The sequence below is a fragment of the Culicoides brevitarsis genome, chromosome 2 (genome assembly GCF_036172545.1).
Source record: "Culicoides brevitarsis isolate CSIRO-B50_1 chromosome 2, AGI_CSIRO_Cbre_v1, whole genome shotgun sequence".
Taxonomy (NCBI): domain Eukaryota; kingdom Metazoa; phylum Arthropoda; class Insecta; order Diptera; family Ceratopogonidae; genus Culicoides; species Culicoides brevitarsis.
In genome coordinates this window covers 12,199,895-12,223,570 of record NC_087086.1, presented here as the reverse complement: position 1 = coordinate 12,223,570, position 23,676 = coordinate 12,199,895, and the positions used below count along the sequence as shown (strand labels likewise).

At 28.0% G+C, this 23,676-nt stretch overlaps 3 protein-coding genes across 5 annotated transcripts; 1 reads left to right on the top strand and 2 right to left on the bottom strand.

Moving 5' to 3' along the window:
- Window positions 1–1,527: 1,527 nt before the first annotated feature.
- Window positions 1,528–16,050, top strand: LOC134831563 (actin-binding protein WASF3). 3 transcript variants are annotated; one of them, XR_010162006.1, is made up of 7 exons: window positions 1,528–1,677; window positions 11,044–11,357; window positions 12,193–13,414; window positions 14,196–14,472; window positions 14,534–14,752; window positions 15,209–15,348; window positions 15,439–16,050. XR_010162006.1 is itself a non-coding variant. In XM_063845318.1 (5 exons), exons 2-5 carry the CDS (start codon window positions 11,239–11,241, stop codon window positions 14,707–14,709), a joined length of 1,794 nt encoding a protein of 597 aa, XP_063701388.1. In that variant the 5' UTR covers window positions 1,528–1,677; window positions 11,044–11,238; the 3' UTR covers window positions 14,710–15,191. The 3 variants fall into 3 exon arrangements, 1 of the variants encoding a protein (XP_063701388.1); XR_010162007.1 differs by lacking the exons at window positions 1,528–1,677; window positions 11,044–11,357 and adding an exon at window positions 12,023–12,103; XM_063845318.1 differs by lacking the exons at window positions 15,209–15,348; window positions 15,439–16,050 and having other exon boundaries at window positions 14,534–15,191.
- Window positions 8,969–10,810, bottom strand: LOC134828512 (tetraspanin-15). The gene is made up of 3 exons (XM_063841492.1): window positions 10,278–10,810; window positions 9,993–10,218; window positions 8,969–9,085 (listed from the first exon to the last, which is right to left on the bottom strand). Exons 1-3 carry the CDS (start codon window positions 10,808–10,810, stop codon window positions 8,969–8,971), a joined length of 876 nt encoding a protein of 291 aa, XP_063697562.1.
- Window positions 16,051–19,002: 2,952 nt separating the features above from the next.
- Window positions 19,003–22,228, bottom strand: LOC134830723 (low density lipoprotein receptor adapter protein 1-like). The gene is made up of 3 exons (XM_063844291.1): window positions 21,839–22,228; window positions 19,352–20,043; window positions 19,003–19,289 (listed from the first exon to the last, which is right to left on the bottom strand). Exons 1-3 carry the CDS (start codon window positions 21,882–21,884, stop codon window positions 19,191–19,193), a joined length of 837 nt encoding a protein of 278 aa, XP_063700361.1. The 5' UTR covers window positions 21,885–22,228; the 3' UTR covers window positions 19,003–19,190.
- Window positions 22,229–23,676: the final 1,448 nt, after the last annotated feature.

Here is a 23,676-nt window from a genome sequence, read left to right as displayed (position 1 = left end):
CAAATTTTTACCCTTTTTTTATATATGTTTTTTTTAAAAAAACATTATGAAATTGTTCAATTTTGTATTATTTCATGTAAAAATGTTAAAATATTAACGTTTTAATTTATTTTTTCGTTTCCAAAAAAATTTTTTTAAATATAATTTTCAAATTTCTACTTCATAATTTTTTGTAAAAAAAATATTTCTTGATTTTTTTCTAAAATATATCATAAAATAGTTTAAAATGAAAAAAAATACAGAAAGAAGTCGTCATTTGGAGCAAGATTTGACAAAAACTTTGACAGTTTTTGACTATACTGCATTTCTTCAGATGTTATATATCTACGCAAAGAAAAATTTTTTTTTCAGTTTCAATTTTACAATTTCGTTATAAAATGATTAAAAATGATAAATTAGAGCCCTCTGACAAATTTTTATCATTTGGACAAGATTTGACTCTTTGACACAGTTTTTGACAAGTTTTTCATTTACATTTTCAAAACAAAACCATGTCAAAGAAAAATTTTTTTTTCAGTTTCAATTTTTTGGCAGTTTTGAGTTATAAAATGATTAAAAATGATAAATTAGAGCCCTCTGACAAATTTTTATCCATTTGGAGCAAGATTTGACAAAAATTGCTTTGACACAGTTTTTGACATAGTTTTTGATTTAGTTTTTCTCTTGATTTAGTTTTCAAAACAAAACTGTGTCAAAGAAAAATTTTTTTTTCAGTTTTAATTTTTTGGCAGTTTTGAGTTATAAAATGATTAAAAATGATAAATTAGAGCCCTCTGACAAATTTTTATCCATTTGGAGCAAGATTTGACAAAAATTGCTTTGACACAGTTTTTGACATAGTTTTTGATTTAGTTTTGTTCTTGATTTAGTTTTCAAAACAAAACTATGTCAAAGTAAAAAAAAATTTTCAGTTTCAATTTTTTGGCATTTTTGAGTTGCAAAATGATTAAAAATGATAAATTAGAGCCCCTCTGACAAATTTTTATCCATTCGGAGCAAGATTTGACAAAAATGGCTTTGACACAGTTTTTGACACAGTTTTTGATTTAGTTTTGCTCTTGATTTAGTTTTTAAAACAAAACTATGTCAAAGGAAAATTTTTTTTTTCAAAATTCGTACATATTTCAAAGAAAATTTGTCGAAACTTGAAACCCTTCAAAAAGGGTACTCAAATAACTAAGAATTACTTACAAAAATTTTGGAGCACACCGGAACACACACTGTATTTTTTAGAAAAAAATTTGAAAACTTTTTTGCAAAAAAAAGTAACTTGAAACACTAATTTAATAGCAATAATATAGAAAATAATGATTAAAAATTGAAAAATTATATTATTTTTCACATGAAATAGCACTAAAAACGAAAATCTATATAAAATTTTCATAGCCCCCATCTCCTATGATTTTTATTTCAAAAATGTAACGAGAAACAAAAAACACTTTTGGATCACCCTAAAAGAAATTCAAACTCCTAAATTGTGCATTGGGTCATTTATCAATATCATTCGTCTCAATGATAGTAGGAGACGAAGTTGCAAAGTGAACTGCTTGTGAGTGAGAAAAAAAACTCAGTTTTCTCGTGGAAAACTCAAGAAAAACAGCAGAAAACCCGTTCAAACGCACACCAAAAAAGGCATTTCACCCAGCAAAACGCACGGATACTGCGAAAATGTGAAAGGTAAGTGCGCAAATTGTGGAAAAAGTAAAATTTGATGACGGCACGCCTCTACCTATATCATAGTAATATCGTAAAAAACTACGAGGCTTTACCAAAAAGTGACTGAGATTTGTGATTTCAAAGCAAAGTGACCATTGAAAGAGCAGTGCGGCGCAAAAAGTGTGAGAAAATAATTCTTCGAGGAGGGAAAAGTTCATTTTTATAGAAAAATTGTCTTTGGGTGTGTGAGTGAATCACAGAAAAAGCACAAATCACCGCCGCAAAAGTGAATTTCTTCAGAGAAAACGGGACCGACGACCTCCCGAAACAGACAAAATAGCTACAAAAACAGCATTTTATCGATTTAATAATGCTGCTTCGGCTTCCTGCCTGTACAACGACGAGAGTTTATTAGTCGAACGTCTGTTTGTTCTTCCTCCTTTTATGTTTGATTCTCGAAATATTTGTTTAGCATGATGACAAATTATTCATTCCACACACAAACGTTGAAAAAATTTAAAGAAAAGATTCTTTTATTTCAATTGAAACAACATTCATGGCAATTTTTTCATTAAAATGACGAAAGAAAAGCCTTTTTGTTCGTCGTTTCATCCGCAACAAAAGGGACGGGTTCATTAAAAAATTAAATTTTTAACTGTGTGGTGTGAACTTTATCACTTTCTCACTCACTCATTCCGCCATAAAAAATAACATCGAATCAAGATAAAAGTTTTGTGGTTGTAATTTTATGACGAAAAAACGAACGTTTGTAGGCTGATAAGAGTTGGCGGCGCAGTTTCAGTTCAACCTTCGATTGTTAGATGAACTCGCATGGCTTCCAAAAATCAATTCAGGGAGAAAAATCTCTTCGCATGAGGAGGTTATCTGAAAAAAAAGAGGTAGACAGTCACTGAATTGAATTAAATTCGTATTAAACTTAAAAAGTGTAATGTGAAAAGTATTAAATTACACCCTTTTGGTCAGTGTGTGAGCTCAATTGGTTGCGGTAAACATGTAGGTGAGCAAAATTGTTGTTGATTGTTATTGTTCTTTGTGTTTTCTTTTTGTTGGCTTTGGAGATGAGCACACACAATGTGGGTAGCCAGAGACTTTCTAGTGGAAAATTTTCAAGTTTTTGTTGAATTTATCGTGATTCTGTGAGAAAAATGTTTAAATTTCATTTTTTTAATTATTTTTCTTAAAAAAATGTTTAAAAAATTTTTGAAAATTTAAATTTTTTGAAGAATTTAGGATTTTTAGACTAATTAAAAAAAATAAATTAAAAAAAAAATTTAATATTTTTGGTGAAAAAAAAAATATTTTCAAAGAACTAAAATTTTTTAAAAATATGAAATTTTCCAACTTTTAAATGAGTTTTTTTTTACAAAAATAACTAAAATATTTTGATTTTTATGAAAAAAAAAATTATTTATTTAAAATGTCAAAATTTTTTTAGAGAATTATTTTAGACATTTTTTTAAAAATATTATGATAAAATAAAAAAAAAGTAAAAAATATTATATTTTTTATTATAAAAATATAAAAAAAAAATTGAAATTGAGTTTATTTATTTAAATATTAAATATTGTAATTTTTTAAAGTTTTTAGGACTTAAAGATCCGAAGACACGAAGAAATTCATCGAAAAAATCAAATTTAACAAGAATTCAAACAAATTCGAGATGAAAACTTATGAAAAATTCAAATATATAAATGTAGCTTCTTAAAATCAAAAAATACGAGTCTCAAAGGAGAAATAATCGTTTGATATCTCCTAAATTCCTACAATTTTTGTTTTAAATGCCGAAAATTTTCTTCATTTCTTCTAAAAGAAAAAATTTTAAGATAGATTCAATCTTGAAATTGGTCAAAAACCCTTAAAAATACGAATAATTTGACTTTAAATGAGTCCAAACATGACCAATTTTGTTTCAAAACCTTCTTTGTTCGACGTCAATTGTCGTAAAAACACATTTTATCACGTTTCCTTCCTCTGAATTCACCTATAGTAACGTACTTGGCGGTGCTTCCCGGATTTTCTTGAGACGATCTTGAACGAAATCTAAGAAAATTGTTCTAAAAGTCAAGATCACGGTCAATTTCTAACAAAATATCTAAAAAATGGTCTAAAACTCGTCTCAAGAACACACCTGAAGCCAATTATGACGAGCGTCTGACACTTAAAACGTAAATTAATCACCCGCTGAAAGAATAAACTCGTCTGTCAATCAATCCCAAACCACACATGGCACGATTGTTGATCCTTTTTCCCTCTTTTCCGTTAATTTTGAGGCTGAAACGTCATCATGCAAAATGCACCTGATGCTCTTTTACGGTCGCATCACTCGTCTACCTCAAATCATGTACCTAATTTTATGTTTGATTAATTTCCTGTTTAGTGTTCGTTGCCACCAATGTAACAATATTATTATTTGTCGTCGTCATGCTACAAAAAATTGCCAGAGATTGTATTACACACTCGTTCGCTCCCCAATATTATTTTTTTTTCCATGCGATATATCCAATTATTGTTAAATATATCATAATTTTTTCACTTTTTTTTTTTAAACATATTCATTATTTTTTTTTTCACATAAATTTTATGATCATCATTTTTTTTTCTCTTCATCTTCCTACTCAACTCGCCTCGGTACGGAAATAATTCAAAATCACTAACTGCTCTCTCTACTGCGCATCATCGTACCCATTCACAATGATTTTGTTTACACTTGCCGGTTTTCAAATATACAGCAGAAAAAAGTAGCAAAGCGCACTATCTCTCGCACTCTCCGGATTGTTCAATGACTTTGTTGTAGATAAACCGGCATCGACGATTATTGGAGTGAAAATTTTTTCTGCTGTTTTCTTCGCCAACAAGTACGGAACTTATCAAAACGCGATATTTCTGGTTGTTTGGAATTGGAGAAAAACTTTATTTTTTAGCGAAATTGAGTTAGTACGATTTTACGGCTCGTTATCAGTGAAGTGAAGTTGTGACGAATCACAAATTAAATACCAATAATAAGGCTGAGTGATCAAGAAAAATCGAATAAAAATGAAATGAAACATAAAAAAAAGTTAAAAAAAATTTAAATTGTGAAAAAAATTAATAATTTTTAAAGAAAATGTGAAAATATTATTTGAGAATAATAAAATACAATCGATTTCACTCAAAAAATAAATAGAAAAGTACGAAAAAATAATTTTCAAAAATTATATTTTTAATTTTTTTTAAAGAAATTTATTCAAGTAAAGTAAAAAAAATCAAGTAAAGTGCATTAAAGGTAAAAAAAAATTGTTTAATTAAAAAAATCAAAAATTATTGAAAATTTTAAAGAGCTATGCAATATATTTTACATAAAAAGTGAACTAAAAAGTAAAAAACAAGAATATTTTGTTAAAAAAAAATATAAAAAAAATCAATTATTTTTTTTTTAAATTTTAAATCATTAAAAATTTCAACAATAATCAAGTTTTCTAATAAATTTTACAAGAAAAGTTATTTTAAAAAATTATTTCATTAAAAAAAATTAAAAATTTGAAAAAGTTATGCAATGAATTCTTCATAAAAATCAAACTTAAAAGTAAAAAAAAAATGAAAACTTAAAACAAAAATCATTAAAAAATTAGTTGAAAGTAATCAAAGTAATTTTTAACGAATTTTAATGAATTTTACGCGAAATATGATGAAAAAATAATATAAAAATAATTAAAGATTTGAAAAACGTATGCGATAAATTTTAAATAAAAAGTGAACTTTGAAGTAAAAAGCAAGAAATTTAAAAAAAAAATTAAATTAAAAATTAATTAAAAAATAATCAAAAAAATTTAATAAATAAAAATCTTAAAAAAAATAATTTTCTGATAAAAAAAAATAAAAAATACCTAATTAAAAATTTGAAAAAGTTATGCAATAAATTTCACACAAAAATCAAACTAAAAAGTAATAAACAAGAATTTCATCAACAAAAATCTGAAAAATCAATCAAAATTGGAAAATTTAAAAAAAAATCACCTCGCAACCTCAAAACTAATAGGATTAAACAGCCAACCCGCTTAAAAACCGACAAATGACGAGAGAAAATATTAAATCATAACTCAATTACGCCAACAAATAAGGGTCAAGTGACATAATTTTTTTCATACAAATTATAAAAATAAACAATTCTGCGCTTCATTTATGCCACACAAATGAATTATCAGCCGACTAATAATGCAAAAAATTGCAATATTGCGGTGAAGGTCAATTACTTCCATATTAACTCATTCGTTCGCTGTTTAAAAAATTTCTTTTCATTAACAATAACAACGCAGCGAATTTTTACACTCTATTAACAACGAAGCTGACTTTTACGGTAATTTTTTTTTTCGTAACTCAACGTCGTCATTGTTAATGAGAATGAAAAGCTGCTACTCTAGTTCTTTTGTTTTGTTTCATGATTTAATTTATTTTTTTTTTGTTGCGTGTGATAATTAGACACTTGCTTTCGTTCGTTCACTTGATTATTTAATTTTTTTCATTATTTTTTTCGTGCACGAGAGGAGAGTCGTCACCTGAATGGATCGTGTCGAGTCACTTTTGCGACAATAACAGCGATGATGACACGATAATTGTGCGAAAAAAGTCTCTTTTTTGATGAAGTTTGCCACTGAAAGTTGTCTACGAGCGATAAAATATGATGTCAGCGTGCGAAATAAGTAGCATCAGCGGCTGCATGGCAATAAATTATATTAACTTAATAACGAGCTCCGGAGAATGTACAGTTATGAACTGGAATTAGTTACAAATTATTATTTTGCTATTCATGGCATGTCGAACAGCACTTATTTTGTCTCCTCCTGCGTCTCGGTCCTTGTCTACAGAGAAAAGGAGAAAAAAAAACAGGAACATATTAAAAAAGTTTCGTGTATCCCTTTTGTGTGTCGGCAAAAAATAAAAAAATCGGCATCAGACTGTTTTATTAGGAAGATTGCCAAAAAATTGCCGAGACGACGGAATGTTGTTGTACTTGTATTCCAATTTTCCAAAATAACATCAAAATGTAGGTAGCGTGTTGTTGTCCTACATTGCGAAAAATAAAACAAGTTCAATAAACTGCGGCGGCAATATTGAGGAAATGTTCCTTTTGATAAACAAATGAACACACCTACATTGGAAAAATCGAAAAAAAGGAGGAAAAATTTTATTTTCTTTCTTTTTCTTCGATTTTTTCTTCTAAATAAATGATAAAATTTGGATAAAACGATATTTCAATCATTCACGAAAAGAAATTCAAGTGCTGTAAAAAACAAAAAAGTTCAAAGATCAACGAAAATATTGAATATTTAATTAATTTTAATCGTTTTGCCTGCATTATTTACACCTAATTAACGTTTCAATTATTATTGTTTGTTTAAAGATCTATTTATCGATAGATGCTAATTATTGCGGTAATGTATAAATTACAAGTGGATCGAATGAAAGATAAATAGAAGACTACTACTGAGAGATTTTCTCACACGTTGATTAGCTGGAGAGAGATATTTGTCATCGATTTTCAGCAGTTTCGCCAATTATGAGGACCTTGAACTCGATTTGACATGGGGGATAAATTGAATAATTGATAAGATAAATGGAATGGCTGTGATAGAGGAATTTTTGTTGGTTGATGAATTATTTTAGAAAGAGGGGCACTGTTTTTACTGAGGGTTTTTGACATTTTTTTGAATTTTTACAAATTTTTGATTTATTTATTTTTTAAATAATTTTTAATTCATTTAAATTAAATTTAATTATTTAATTTTTAAATTAAATTAATTTATATTTAATTTAAATTAATTAATTTTAATTAATTTTTTAATTCTTAAAACAAGTTTTAAATTTAAAAATTAAAAAAAATCTCTTATAAAAAATATTTTTAATTTTTGTTTTTACCAAGTATTTAAAAAATTTAAAAATCGAAAATAAAATAAACCATTTTTTTTAAATTAATTAAATTTAATTTAAATGAATTTAAAATTATTTAAAAAATAAATAAATCAAAAATTTGTAATAATTCAAAAAAAAAATTTTTTTTAAATAAATAAATTTAATTTAGAGACTTTTAGTTTTCCTTTAAAAAATCATAAAATTTTGGGAAAACAATCAAAAAAAATTACTGAATTAAAATATTTAATTTTTTTTATATCAAATTTTCAATAAATTGTTTGTCAAATTGATAAATTTTTACCGAAAATTATCTTTGAAATATAAAAAAACTTGAAAAAAAATTTTAAAAAATCAAAACAAATATCATTAATTAGAAAAACTAAAAATGATGATTGCTCTTGAAGAAAAACTTCTGTTACCAAACTTTTCTTACTTAAAAGTACTTGAAAATTCCTTTCCAGTGCACTTTAAATGCTCCTATGAGCATTAAAAATTAAACATTTCTCTCTTTACAAACAACATTTTATATAAAATTTAGTTTTTTTGCTACAAAATTATTGATTATCAACATTTTTCATGTTTTTACAGCAACATATCCCTTACTAAAGTCATTTCTAACCATTAATTTTCCTTTATTCAGTTCCTAATATCATCCAGACAAGACATTCTTTGCACAAAAACCAACAAATCTGCACCTAAAAAATTATTTACAAAAGTAATCAAAACTTTTCAAAGCAAACAAGAAATTTTTATCGTCTCAAACTTACCTCTTTTCAAACCTTATCTCTTGCAATCACTATTTAAAGTGCAAATATTGACCAAACCATATGCGATTTTGCCTTTTCTTCCAATGAATTTCTTGCTGAATCAGTTTTTTCTCCCTCTTTCATCGCAATGTGTCTCCACAAAAAGTTGGTTTGTTTGAAAATTCCATTCAATTTCTTGTGTCTCGTCTTTCATTGCTGCCTGGAATTCATAATTACTCGCGAGCATGTTCATTACACGCTAAACTATTAAATACATTCCGACACTTTTTTTCATCGCTCGGTCATATAAACAACAACATTCGTTCATAAATGCATGTAAATCGTCGAAAAACGGAAGTAGAATTTCTTTTTTGTTCTATTTCTTTACAAAATATTAAAAAGAAAAAAAACACAAGAATGACTCTGTAAATTAATTCACATGCGATATGCGAACCCTTTCTTCCTTCAACGGCAGGCGGCGATTCCGTGACTCGTTAAATTAACCTAAATGGGTGATTTGTTCGTCGTGGAAAATGATAGTGTTCGTTGTTGCTAATAATATCATGGCTGGAGGCGATGTCTGTCCCTATATTTATCAAAAGTGAGACATTTTCTGGACTATTATTAGAAAGAAACATGTTCCGACATCTGTTTGTTGTTTAGTTATGTCTTTGTTGCTGTTGCTGTTCAACATCTGACTCTTCCTCGTCACTTGTGTCAGTGGTGAAAATACGCTTTGAGGCATAAACGCATCGTAGTGTCACGGTAATGAAAATCTGTTGGGGATTATTTGTGTGGTTTTAATGAAAAATTGTGGAAATACAGATATTAAGGCAATTATTAAAAAAAAATTGGATCAAAATTTACAAAACATCATTTAAGGTCTAAGAATTTTATTTCGAGATCTAAAAATTTTACTTCAATATCTAAAAATTTTACTTCGAGATCTAAAAATTTTACTTCGAGATCTAAAAATTTTACTTCGAGATCTAAAAATTTTACTTCGAGGTCTAAAAATTTTACTTCGAGATCTAAAAATTTTATTTCGAGATCTAAAAATTTTACTTCGAGATCTAAAAATTTTACTTCGAGATCTAAAAATTTTATATCGAGATCTAAAAATTTTACTTCGAGATCTAAAAATTTTATATCGAGATCTAAAAATTTTACTTCAAGGTCTAAAAATTTTACTTCAAGGTCTAAAAATTTTACTTCGAGTTCTAAAAATTTTACTTCGAGATCTAAAAATTTTATATCGAGATCTAAAAATATCGAGATCTAAAAATTTTACTTCGAGATCTAAAAATTTTATATCGAGATCTAAAAATTTTATATCGAGATCTAAAAATTTTACTTCAATATCTAAAAATTTTATTTCGAGATCTAAAATTTCATTTTAACTACAAAAAATTTTACTTCGAGGTCTAAAAATTTTACTTCGAGGTCTAAAAATTTTACTTCGAGGTCTAAAAATTTTACTTCGAGTTCTAAAAATTTTACTTCGAGGTCTAAAAATTTTACTTCGAGATCTAAAAATTTTATATCGAGATCGAGATCTAAATTTTTTTTTTTAAATCTAAAAGTTTATTTTAATTAATTAAATTCAATTTTAGAATTAGAATTCAATTAGAATTTTAATTCAAGACCCTCAAAAAGCTTAAAACCATCAAATTTTCAACGAACCTGAACAAGAAACACAACAATTGTCGAGCAAATGACCATCGTTATCACCCACTGGCACTCATGCAGCAGCCCGTACAAGCATCCCCGCTCATTTATCACCGACGTATCGATAGCTGGAACATTTATCTTCTGGTCTTTCAACAGAATCGGGATGATATTCTGATAACACGTCTCCTCATTCTCGCAACAGCTGTACGGAATGAAGGAAACGTTCGACGTGAGAATCCTACGGGGACCAAATTAATCATAAAACACCAACTTTTGCTTCAAATTTGCAATACAAACTTTTGCTTGTGCTCCATTTTGTACAACCAACAATTCTTCCAGTCCCGATAATCAAAGACGCCGCAACAATTTTCGTGATATTGAACGGTATCCCAGATCAGTCGCCACTCGGGATCCAAATAATAAGCTTCGACCCCCTTGAAAAGTTCGAGTTCGAGAAATTCCGAGAGATTTTTTGAAGTTCGATACAAAGTTCCGGCGACTAAAATCCCTTCAAATGCCGCAACGAAGCCCAAAGCCAGCCACATTTTCATGAAAAACGTCAAATGATGCGTGTACAGGTCTCTGTTGCATTTGATGGCGATCGCTAAGCCGAGATAGTACAAGACGATGACTTGCATGCAGTAAACTTGCGACAAAAGCATGATGATGTAAGTTTGGGTGCGTTCCGCCTCGAGCATATGTTGTGTCAGCAGATGCTTAATGTACTCCTCGAGAAAGAGCATCGCGAATCCGACGACAATTTGCACGACATTCAAGAAGACGAGAACTTTAAAGGGCAAGTCGCTGAACAAAAGTTGTGTGAGAGACATTTTTTCGTGGTTTTAAACGGGAAATTGACGTGCCTACTGCGAGTTTTATTTATTTTTCTTACAATTGAACGTCGAATAGAAAACAAACAGACATGCACTGCGTCAGTCAATAACTTTGCCTTGCTTTGTATCAAAGAAATTGTTTGCTTTTATTAATAAAATTGTTTTTAGATTTTATGTGAGATAGACTTTGAACACATTTTCTAACAAAAAATCTCTTTTTTTCTTTACAGATTCGTCATTTATCATCGAAAAATGTCCTAAAACGGAGCAAATAATTGAAAAAGGACTCGAAACGAGAGACAATGAAATATTATTAAAACAAAAATTAAACAGGCAGCGTGTTTTTCAAAAAAAAATAAAAAAAAAATCAAAAAAGTGAAGAAAATTAAAAAATTTAACAAGTTAGTGCGAGAAAACAGACAAAAATGCCATTGCCAAAAAGGACGATCGAGCCGGTGTTTGTGGCACGATCGGTTTACGCACAAAATGAGCTGCCATCGGACTTGGAAGCTGTCACTAACACCACGTTAACCAACATTGTCAGGTAAGAATTTGCCTCCATGCCGAGAATTATCCTTGAAAACGGTCAAAAATTTGTGAGATTGTGTGAGTGAGTGTCCTTGAATGATGAAAAATGACTCACATGCTCTTGGAAATTCCATTTTTTGCCTTGATGGATCTAAATTTTTGGGTTTTGAAGGTATTGGACCTCAAAAAATTGCTAATTTTTTAAATTTTATGCTTGGTTTGGATTAAAAAGTATAGATTTTAAGCTTAAAAGCTTTAAAATTTTGAGATTTTTTAAGAAATTTTATAAAAATAATGCTCGGGGGTCATTTTTTAAGGCTAAAAATCAATCCGGAATTGCTTCAAAGATGAAATTTTGATCCTAAAACAGAATTAAAAGTCACATTTTATATCAAAAAATTCAAATAAATTACCTTTTTGAATGAATTTTTGTCCAAATTCACCCCAATCGACGGTTCAAAAGTAAAAATTCTCTCACAACACATGCACAAAATCCAATTTCTTACACATTTTGGACACAAATACAAGGAAAAAGATGTTCTTTTGTTGTGACTCACACTTCTACATGAAAAAATTACCCTTCTTCTTCACTCATTTTACCAATACATCCAAGAATTTTGATTTTTTTGTGCGACTTTACTATAAATACGAGCATGTTACGTGCAAATCGTGTTCAGTTCTCATTTAATCTTCGACCTGTGTGAAAGACCATCAAAAATGTAGAAAAAATGTGTGATTTGCCGGCGTTTTTGCGCCATTTTGGTAAGAGCACGCTTTTTGAAAATCAAATTTTTGGCGTTTTTCAAGGGATTTTTCGATGAAATTTGCTGATTTTTGTGTTTTTCTTGCAGGCAATTGTCATCGTTGTCGAAACATTCCGAGGATATATTTGGAGAGTTGAATCGCGAGGCGAATAATCTCGCGGAACGAGCAAATTCCCTGCAAGCGCGCATCGATAGGTTATCGATAAAGGTGACGCAGCTCGATAGCACGGTCGAAGAAGTGTCTCTGACGGAAATCCAGCTGAAGAAGGCGTTCAAGAGTCAAACGGTGTTCGATCAGCAGATTTTCAGCAGGTCCACGATGCCAACAGCGATGCTCGAAACGTATCAGCAGTGTGATAAGCCGCCCCCGTTGGACAAATTGAATTGTTATCGTGACGACGGCAAGGATGGATTGAAATTCTACACAGACCCGAATTACTTCTTCGAGTTGTGGCGACAAGAAATGCTGAAAGACACGGAACGCGTCAAGCAGGATCGTCGTCATAATCGGGCGAAGCAGCAAGGACAGCAGCTAGGCGGCGGCGCGGGCAAACAAAAGAAGCAAAAACCGCGACAACCGCACAACACGCGACAGCAGCTGCAACAACAAGCCATCCAATCGGGAGAAACATTGATGCCAAATAATGTGATTTACCGCACACCGAATACCATAATCAATCCGGAAGACCCGTACGGAACGATGCAACAATACGCTCAACATGCCGCCATGCGCCCCAACTCCATCGAGGTCCGTAGTAGTTACCATACGGAAACTGTCGACGGCACGCAACAATACACGATGCAGCACACGCATTACGCTCAAAACAACTACCAGGCCACGGGCTACGACGAGCAATTGTATCAGCAGCAACAGCAAATGTACGCGGGCGGACAACAACCCGTCAGTTCGGAGAATTTGTATGCGCCGGGAACGCCGTCGCGTGGCAAACCTCGACCGAATGTTCCGCCGCCAGCGCCTCCGCCAAACGGGGGATCCGGCAATGGCACGCCAAATGCCTCGAATGCGGGAACTCCGACACGCGGAAGGAGCGTTTCGAATGCGCGCGATGCTTTGCCGCCGCCACCGCCAATTCCCGAAGGCATGCATTCGCCCCCGCAAATGAACGGACCATCGAACGTTGCTGCCAAGATGCTTGGGCGCAGCAATAGTCATTCCAGATCGGGATCGCCGCAGTTGCAATCGAACGTCATCGATCAGAATGCCATGGTGATGGCGCAATTAAATAGTCAGATTAGTAATTTACAAATGGGAGCTGATTTGCCGCCTCCGCCGCCAATTCCGCAACAGGTAAGTCACGATTTTTAGACCTAAATTACAATTAAAAATATTTTCAAAATTATATTCTTCCTAAATTTTTGCGAAATTTTCTGAAATTAAAGAAAATTTTCACATTTTTACCAAAATATATGAAAATAATTATTTAGTAAAAAATTCAAAACTAAAAAAATATTTCCTTTTTCAAATTTTCAATGAAAAATTATTAAATTTAAATTTAAATTATCAAAATTTATGTACAAAACTGCAAAATTCTTTTAAGATTTTCCATAGCTTGCATAATTATCAAGAAAATTAAATTTATATTTTTTAAATTAATTATTTTACTCTAAAAATTCGAAAAATTAAACATTTTAAAGTTGATTTTACTAAAATTTTGAAAAATTTATTGTTTTATTAATATTTCTTAAAAGGTCTGTGAAAATATTTTAAGAAAAAAATTTTATGATTTTTTTTTAATTTTTTGAAGCAAATTGCAATTCTTTTTTATTTAGATTTTTTTTATTCAATAATAAAAATTCATTAATTAAATTTAAATCTAAAAAAAATTAAATTAAATTAAAAGTTTTTGAAAATTTTAAGGTTGTAAAAAATTTTGATTATTTATTTATTTTTTTTTTGATATAAGAATCAATTGTTGATCCAAACCTTATTAGAAACCTGTTAAAATTTTGCTATTAAAAATAAAAGTTTAACAAAATTTTTTTTAAAATTGACCTCATTTTTTTCTGCGTGATAGATTTTTTTCTATTTAATATTTAATACTTATTAACGATAATTTCAATTTTTTTAGCTATCACCCAACAAGATGTTGTCACCAAATAGCGTTCCTCCTCCGCCTCCTCCACCCCCGCCAATGGAGCCCACAATGAGTCCCAACGGGCACGTTCAAATGGGCGGCATGACGAACGGTGATATGAACAACGGAGTTCCTCCAAATGGCGTGCTACCGAACCAGAATCAAATTATTCAGGCACAACAACAATTGCGACATCGAAGTCCTCCAGTGAAGAAACCCATTACACCTTACGACGACACACGAAGTGATTTAATGAAAGCTATCAGAGATGGTAAAATTTTAATTTTTTATTTTTTAAAGAAAATTTTAACAAAAAAAAATTTTTTTTGTAGGCATTCAACTGCGAAAAGTCGAACGACAACATAACGAAGCACGCGAGGTGAAACCTCCACTGGATGTCGCATCAATTTTAGCCAGGCGCGTTGCAATAGAACTTTCCGAGTCCGAGTCGTCGGACAGCGATGACGACGACGAAGGTTGGCAGGAACAAAACGAAACGTCGGCGTGACAAACAGCCGAAGCTGGAAAGCGTAAATAAGAACCAGGATGTGGTGAGTTGCTTGAGTATCTATTAAGGGGTTTTATTAAACTATTTTAAACAGTAATAAGAAAAATTAAAAAAAAAGATCAAATATCATCATCATACATGCATCGAAGTCAGAAAAATAGTCTCGCTTTATATCGCTAATGAAATAAAAAAGAAAAAAAACATAGACTACCATAGATAAAAAAAAAAATTCTTGTACATTTTATAAAGTAATTTTGATCTTGTTGTACATATTTATACAAAAAAAAAACGAAACACTCATACACCCTAAGAATATCCCTTCGATATAAATAATGTTTGGCAAAACCGAGTTCTTCATAGACGATGCTTCGTTTCTCCATCATTTACTCCGAAGAACCAACAAAACGAGAAACGAAAACTTTTTTATACTCATGCATCGTCTATCGAGACACTCCCAACACCCACAGAGTAAATAATAACTAAATAACAAATTTTCTAGTCCTTTCATGTTGTAAACAAAAAAAAAACATTTTACGTTGCTACACTGCTAAACTGCTAGTACATTTATATTGAGCTACTCTAAGGACTCATCCACATTTATTTGAAAAAAAAATCAAATTTCGACCAAAATCTGTGAAAGTAAGTAGCAACTTTTCGAATTCACACACACACAAAAAATCACGATCAAAATTTCTAACGAAAAAATATCAAAATTTATTTACGCTTTAGCTTCAACGCTCTATCTATAATTCTATTGCGGCCAAAAAAAAAACACACGAAACACACACCTTTGAATGATAATTTTGGAAATGCATTGGCAAAGAGACGAAATTTTGCTTTGTTATCATCCTACCGAACAAAAATAAAATAACTTTTGTAATCTGCTATGAACTAATAACTTAAATTAGCATCAAAACTTTAATCTTCTTTAGTTAAAAAAAAAAAATTACCCAGTTTCATTAAATTTACTTTAATGGTCCTGATGAAGCCTTCATTCGCGTTAACAATAACATTGAAACCATAACTTTTGTTAATAATAACTTTGATAACTTTAGAGACAAATTGAATCGCGAAGTTTAATTTTGTCTTAAATAAATTGTTTCTCCTTTGTAACTTACCCAAAATGTTAATTACAAAGATTAATGAAACTGATGAAGCCTTCATTCGCGTTAACAAAAACATTGAAACCATAACTTGAATTACTTTTGTTAATAATAACATTGATAACTTTAGAGACAAATTGAATCGCGAAGTTTAATTTTGTCTTAAAAAAATTGTTTCTCCTTTGTAACTTACCCAAAATGTTAATTACAAAGATTAATGAAACTGATGAAGCCTTCATTCGCGTTAACAAAAACTCTGAAAAAAAAACAAATATTATTAAAATTATAACTTTATGTAAAAATATATAACTTACCTAAAATAACTTTGGTTTTTAACATAATTTGAAAAAAAAAAATAAAATTTTGATGCTAATAATTAAAATAAAATTTATAATTATATAACTTGTTGTATAAATTTTAACTTAAAAATGTATTAAGAGATTCTTGATACTGATGAAGCCTTCATTCGCGTTAACATAAACATTCAACCAGATATAACTTATTTTTTATATAACTTAATTTTATAACTTTAAAGTTTATAGCAGAAAAAATTATAACTTTTGAATAATGTTTCATTAACTTTAAATATAAAATTGTAAAATTATGTTTAATTCAAAACTTGAAAAAAATTCGGTAGGATTTGATTTTTTATTATGAAAAATATATTATAGCAAAGCATTAAAATATATATTTTGTAAAATTAAAAAAAAAACTTTTTTCGTCTAAAATTAATGAAAAATGTACAAGAAACGATGCATTTAATAAAAAAACATTCATAAATTGTAGCAAAAAAAAATAAATAATAATAAAAATTATAAGAGATTATTAGTGCTTGATAAGCAAAAGTGTATTTAATTTATTTTTTGATAAAAAAAAAACATGAAAATTAATAAAATGACATTTTGAAACGCTGACATTTATTAGCTGGCCTAAGTTTTTCATCCGTTTGGTTTCGAATAAAAAATACTTTTTTGTAGCTTTAAAATCTTAAATATATTCAAATAAACTCATAAAATAATAATAAATTAATTAAAATTAAAGAAAATGCTTTAAACATACCATTGAAGTAAACACAAAAGTAACGTAATAAAAAAATGTGTATAGAAAAATTCCAGTAAAATAATAAATAAAATTATATCAATAGTATGATAAACTTGAATTTAGAAAAATAAAATAAAATTAGAATTGATGGCAAAAGTAAATAAATAAATACAATGCGATGAATATATTTTTACTACCTACCTACTACAAAAAAAACTGAAACAACCCCCTTTTTAATTTTCAACCTTTATCCATCAACAACGGTGTCAACTAAATAAAAAACGGTTCTAAATTTTGTAAAATATTGAAAAAAACATCTGAAAAAAAAACAAACAAGTACTATTAAAATTATTATTCGAATGAGTATTAAAGTTTGTATGAAAGATGATAAAAAAAACACGAAGATTGTATTAATATAAATGAATAAAAGTAATAAATTAAAAAAAATAAATAATAATTATTATTAATAATGACGATATATATATGATTAATTAATTATTAATAAAATAATAAATAATAATAATAATGAATAATTACAAAAAAAAAACATTAAACAACATATAAATAAATAAATAAAATATATATCTATATAAAAAAATGGTAAAAAAATCATAAAAAAATAAATAAAAAAAGAATAAAAAATATGCATTTAAAAATATTAATAATGTTGTTTCATTTTTTGAAAAGTTATTATTTTTTCTTGAAGGTAAGTAATTTTTTTTTTAAAAATATTTTTCAAAATTATATTTATTTTAAATTTTTATTTCAAGCTTTATATTGATTTTTTTTTTAAATTTACATTTTATTGATTAATTTTAATTTAATTTAAATTTATTTATAAAATTATTTTTTTTTAAATTTTATTTTTAAATGTTTATTAAAATTTTTAAAAATATTTTTATTGAATTTTTATTAAATTAAAACTATTTTTTTTTTTAATTTCTTAGTTTTATTTTAAATTTATATAAAATTATTATTTTTTTAAATAATTTATTTTAATTTTTTTTAATATTTTATTTATTTATCTTTTAAATTAGGCCGCTCCAAATTTTTTTCTAACTTTTTGTCCCAAAAACTATTTTTCAAAATGATGGGGGGGCAAAAAATAAAAAAAAATTTGAAATACTTTTTCATACAAAATAACAATATTCAAACAATTTTTGATCATTAATTAATATTTCAGATATTGAGATTTGATAATTTAAAATTGATTTATTTCAAGCTAATTTCAAGTTAAAAACTTCATCAAAAATATTTCATAAGAAAAAACTGTCAAAAATTTTGATAAATAATTTTTAAATAAGAAAATACATGTTAAATTTCGTTTTTCAATACAAAAATTCTTGAAAATTAAAATTAAAAAAAAAATTTTTGAAAAATTCTTGAAAAAAATTTTAATTTTAAAAAATGAATTTAAATTTAATTTTTTTATTTTATTTCTTTTTCTGAAATTTTATTTTAATATTTTGTTAAATTTATCTTTTAAATTAATAAAAAAATAAGATTAATTAAGAAATTATTTTAATTTTTTCATATTTAAAAAAAAATCCTTTATATTAATTCCAGTTACCTCAATTCAATACAAAATTTCCTTGATTTCATTCCAAACTCCACTAATAACAGTTATTAAACTCTTCGAAACTTCCAAATTGCATGTCGATATCATTCAGGAAAGTTACATCAGACATTGTTTCGTCCGTACTTGCATATTTTATTCCTTATTGAGCATCGTTGTCGCCATTTACCTTTCGCACAGATCTTCCATGCACCGCATTATTATCATAAATAATTGAGGAAACCAAAGCAAAGTGCAAAACCGAGACAAAAAGTGCAGCAGAAAGAGCGACTCACAACAAAATAGGCGAGAAGTTACCAGTTTTTTACGTCAGCTGACCATTTTTACCGTGCGGATTGATACGCGATTAAAAACTAGATAAGTTTCGCGCATAAATTAATATGCTGCAAGGTGGTTGCACTGCGATCGATTGCAAAAAAAAAAGTTTTATATGAAAAATTGCAGTTAAACATGTAATTTTTTTAAAAACTTTAATAGTTTACGACGAAAAATGCATTGTTGTAATTACTCAAGTCCACCTTGTCGCGTGTAATTGGCAATATTTAATCGATTAGTGACGCCAATTTAATAATATATCGCAGTAAAAGGTAATTTTATGTTATCAAGATTTTTTTATTAATTAATTAGCATTAATTTAAATGAAATTTTGAAGCAACTATCACAAAAATTCTATTCTAACTTAAATTTTTAGGCCTAATCTAGTAAATTCACGTCAAAAAATCATAAGAAAGCATTTCCATGTCGTCAGTTAAGGCTAAAAGTTATGAACAGAGGACATTCATATCCCATCCGGGTCTCATACTGAGGTTTCTTGCGGCGATTTGGTGAAATTCGTCAGCGGTATCGTCCTCAAAGGAAATCTAAAATTAAAATTGCGGAAAATTAGGTAAGTTTTTTTAATTTTTTTATGAAATTTACTCACCCAAGTGTTTTGTAGATAGTCTCTTGTGTCATTTTTCGCACAAATTTCCGCCAAATCTGTGTTTAAATCGATTAAAGCTGCCTGTTCTTTGATATCTGATGCTTTTTTCTCCTCACTGGACTTGATTTCGTTCATTTTATTCTTTCGTTCCATCTGCCACTGATGATTTTGCCACACCTGGTAGGCCCGTTCGAAGCTGCGAGCGACAGTTAACGTGACAGTTTGAGCCATTTTTCGTTTTTGACACAGGAAAGCATGACAAATTAACGTTCCTTCCTCCGCTTCAGTGTCCTCCGTGCCGGTAAATGCATTTTTTTCTGCATCCTGAGACGCTTCCTTCGGACAACTTTCGATAAATGCAAAAACATTCGAATGCGACGCATCCGCCGAGCAATAGGAAATCCTGTAAATCGAGACTTGAAGTAAATTTTCGCCCGTGACATGATCCGACATTTCAATGCCTTTGGGAGAAATCGCCAGTGCGACGCGTTGCAGCTTCTTGTTGCTTTTGGAAATGATTTTTTTCACTGCATTTGCTGTCGTTTCTTCGGATCGCGATGACGTGACGGGAATTTGTCCAATATACTTCACGAGATAAGTGATGGAAGCCTCGTTCGATGACTCGTCAATTTCCTCGTGGTTCTCGGAAAAATCACGGATGCTGTTTGCCAAAGCGAGCTCTTCACACAATTCTGAAATTCAAAAAAAAAAGCAGAACAAAATAATTAACACATTTATTCAGTTTATTTATAAAATTTATAAAAACATGAAAACAGCAGATAATGTGAACCAAAAAAAAAAAGAAAAAAAGTTCAGTACACGGAAACCCGTTTCGTATGTTAATTCTATCGCGAAATTGTAACGCGATTGATTTTCATATTTTAATGAAATAATGTTCCATTCATGCAAGCGCGCGTGTGGGAACATGAACGGCGATTGTTGAAGAACGAGATTTGCTATCATTCGAGTTTCGTTGGAAAAAAAATAACAATTATATTAAACTATATTTTATGTGTGTTATGCAATTTGCATCTTTAACCGGTCCAACGGAGACACAAAAAGGTGTTGAACGATAGAATTAAGTCAATAGCAAGTCGTCTCCATTCAAGCGATTTTTGAGTATTTTTTTAATAAATTATTTTTTTATTGAATTAAATTTATTTGATTAAAATTCTTTAACAAAGAAAATAATTTTAATTTATTTTTTATATTTAATTATTTTTTTATTAATAATTTTTTAAATATTTTTTTTCATGAAATTTAAAAACTAAAATTTTTTCATTTAACTTAATTAATTTAATTTTTATAATTATTTATAAAAAAAATTAAATTAAATTTTATAAAAAATTTATATAGGTATAAATTTTTATATAATTTTTTATTTAAATTAAAATTAATTTTTTAATTCAATTTTTAAAAACTTTTCATTATTTTATTAAATTTATTAAATTTTATTTATTGATTTAATTTAATAATTATGAATTTCATTTTATATTATTTTTATTTTTATTAATTTTTGGTAAAAAGGGTCAAAATTTTCGATAATTATGTCAAAACGCAATATTGTCCTCCGATGCAGTAAAAATGAATTTTAATGACCTGGTTGCAAATACTCATGAATGAATTTTAATTAAAAAGCGTCGTAATAAAAGCGCGATCCGTTTATTTATTTATTTATCAATCGAAAGGCAATCAATCAATTGTGATGTTGACGTATTGAGGCATTTAAACTTTGAAGCTACTGTTTGATCTGGATTCATTTTTCATGTAAAAAGAGTTCGTGATGTACTCTAAAGGGCGATAATTTTTAAAGAATAATGAAAAATTTGACCATTTTTCAGAATTTTTTAAGGATTTAATAAGGATTTTAATAAAAAAATTAAAAGTTGGGAAAATTTTTTAAAAAAGAGTCATTTAATAACCAAAATTTGATAAGAAGAAAGTATTTTAAGTGTTTCAGATTAAAAAAAAATAAAAATTTTAAGTATTTCTTTAAATTTAATTAAACAAAAATAAATTGATTGATTAAATGGAAATAAATTATAAAATTTATAAAATTAATAAAATTTAATTTAAATTAAAAAAAATTAAATTATTTAAATTAAAATTAAATAAATTAATTAAATTAAAATAAAATTATCAATATCATTAAATAGAAAAAATTAAATGATAATTTATTAATTTTATTTTTAAAACTTTTTTTTTTATTTAACTTTTTTTTAAATTCTCAAAAATTGAAATTTTTTGAAAGAAAAAGATAAAAATTAACAAAAAATCATCAAACTGGCACAGAAAGTAAAATTCCTTCAATACAAAAAAAATATTTTTTCATTATAATTGTTTGCAATTTTTTGCGTAATCCAATCAAAATTACTTTTTTATTGATTCCCCTTCCTAATTTCTTGAACGGTAATTGTCTCTTTTATTGCAACCTTTTAAATTTTTTTTTCGCAATCATTTTCAATTGATCACAAATTTCAAACTTACTTTTGTGTTTCGAGCTATTTTTCCACATACTCCGTAAGAACGACATTTTTATTGTAATTTTTAATAATTTTCTCAAAGTCTTTGAACTCTAATTATCGTCCCTTTTTACGTTACTTTATCCGCAAAGAAATTCACTTCCGCTATAATTATTCGGAATATGTTGCAGTATGATTATCAGTAATTTATTGGTAATTGATGCCGTTTCATTAAAATATCTTGATTTTTTTTATTGACGAAAGATATCTGTCTTCACTTTCAGCGTTTTATTGGTTTTTAATAATATTTTATGATTTTTATCTGTTTTGATGTTCGAACGTGGAGAAATTTTTTTTTTTTTTGCTAAAAAAAATTGTTATCAAGGACTCGGGTTGAGCGCGATGCTTTTGTCTCGACGACTTGTAAGAGAATGTTTTCATTTCGCGTCTGCATCTCGAAAACAGCAACAAATAATAAATAATAACAGCGTCGTCGCTCGTCGTATGTACAATTTTTTCATACATTATTCATTGTGCGGTGCTCTCGTGTGGTGTTACTGACTACTATTATTACGGACTCGTGTGCTGCTGTTGATGTACTCGATCACACATATGACAATGTCTTGCGAGTAATGAGCAAGAAACTGACCAAGACAACATGAAATTGAGCATGAGGTGGATGAATGGTTGAGGTTTCTTCATAATTTTTAACAAAAAAAAATTTTCATCTAAAATTTAAAAAAATATAAAAATTTAAAAAAATAAATATAAAAAAATTTAATTAAATTAAAAATAATTTTTTAAAATATAAAAAAAATTAATTAATAAATAAAAAAAAATTTTGAATAAAAATTAAAAAAAAATAAAATTTTAATTTAAAAAAAAAAAATTTAAAATTTAATTAAAAATTAAAAAAATTAAATTAAATTTATTTTTATAATTTTTTTTTATTAAATAATTTAAATAAAAAAACAAAAAAAAAAACTAAATAAAAAAAGTTGAAAAGTAAAATTCGAAAAAAAAAACTAACCACTTGGTAACTAAATTAGGAAGATCTAGTTTATTTTTAACCATTATCACTCTCCATAACTGCAAGAAAAATGCTGCCTTACATTTTTCTGCCATAACAAGTGGCTCAGCTCAGCTATTTTTATATACCTCGTGTTACCGTTAGCCAACATGTACCTTCTCTTGCCATAATTGCCAGTAATTTGTGCACACAGACGTTCATTCAGACAACGAACTGTTTGGACTTTGCACCCGCAATTTTTTTACGTAGTTGACGATTAATGTACTTTTTTATTTTTGGTTAAAGATGTGAAGGAATTTTAATTGTGAACTAAAAAAAAGTAGTGAAGGCGACAAAATGATGACAAATGCGCAAAATTTCTTATCAAAATCATTCCTTTAAAAAAAGTTATCAATTTAGGAAATGACGCTTTGGGGAAAAAATTTGACCGTGGCGTTCAAAAAATTAAAAAGGCGATAAATTTACGCGATCAGAATTTAAGTCAAAGTGAATTACGTTTTATTTTTAGAAGGTCCATTAACGTTGTTTTCATTTAGATTTATTTGAGTCACATTTTAATGATCGTTGATAATACATATAATTGACCAAGTGAACTAATTTTGTTGTGTCTTGTAAAGCGATAAGCGGCGGTCACGTGTTTCAAGGTAAATTTCGTAAGATTTGGAAATTATTTTTTGTTATTTTGGGAAGATTGAAGGTCATGGAGCAGATGATTTTGAAAAATTTGACCTTTAATAATTTTTTTCCGGTTTTTGCCAGATATTATTTTTAATTTTTTTAATATATTTTTAATTTAAAAGTTAAAAATGTTTTAAATAAATAATAATAATTAA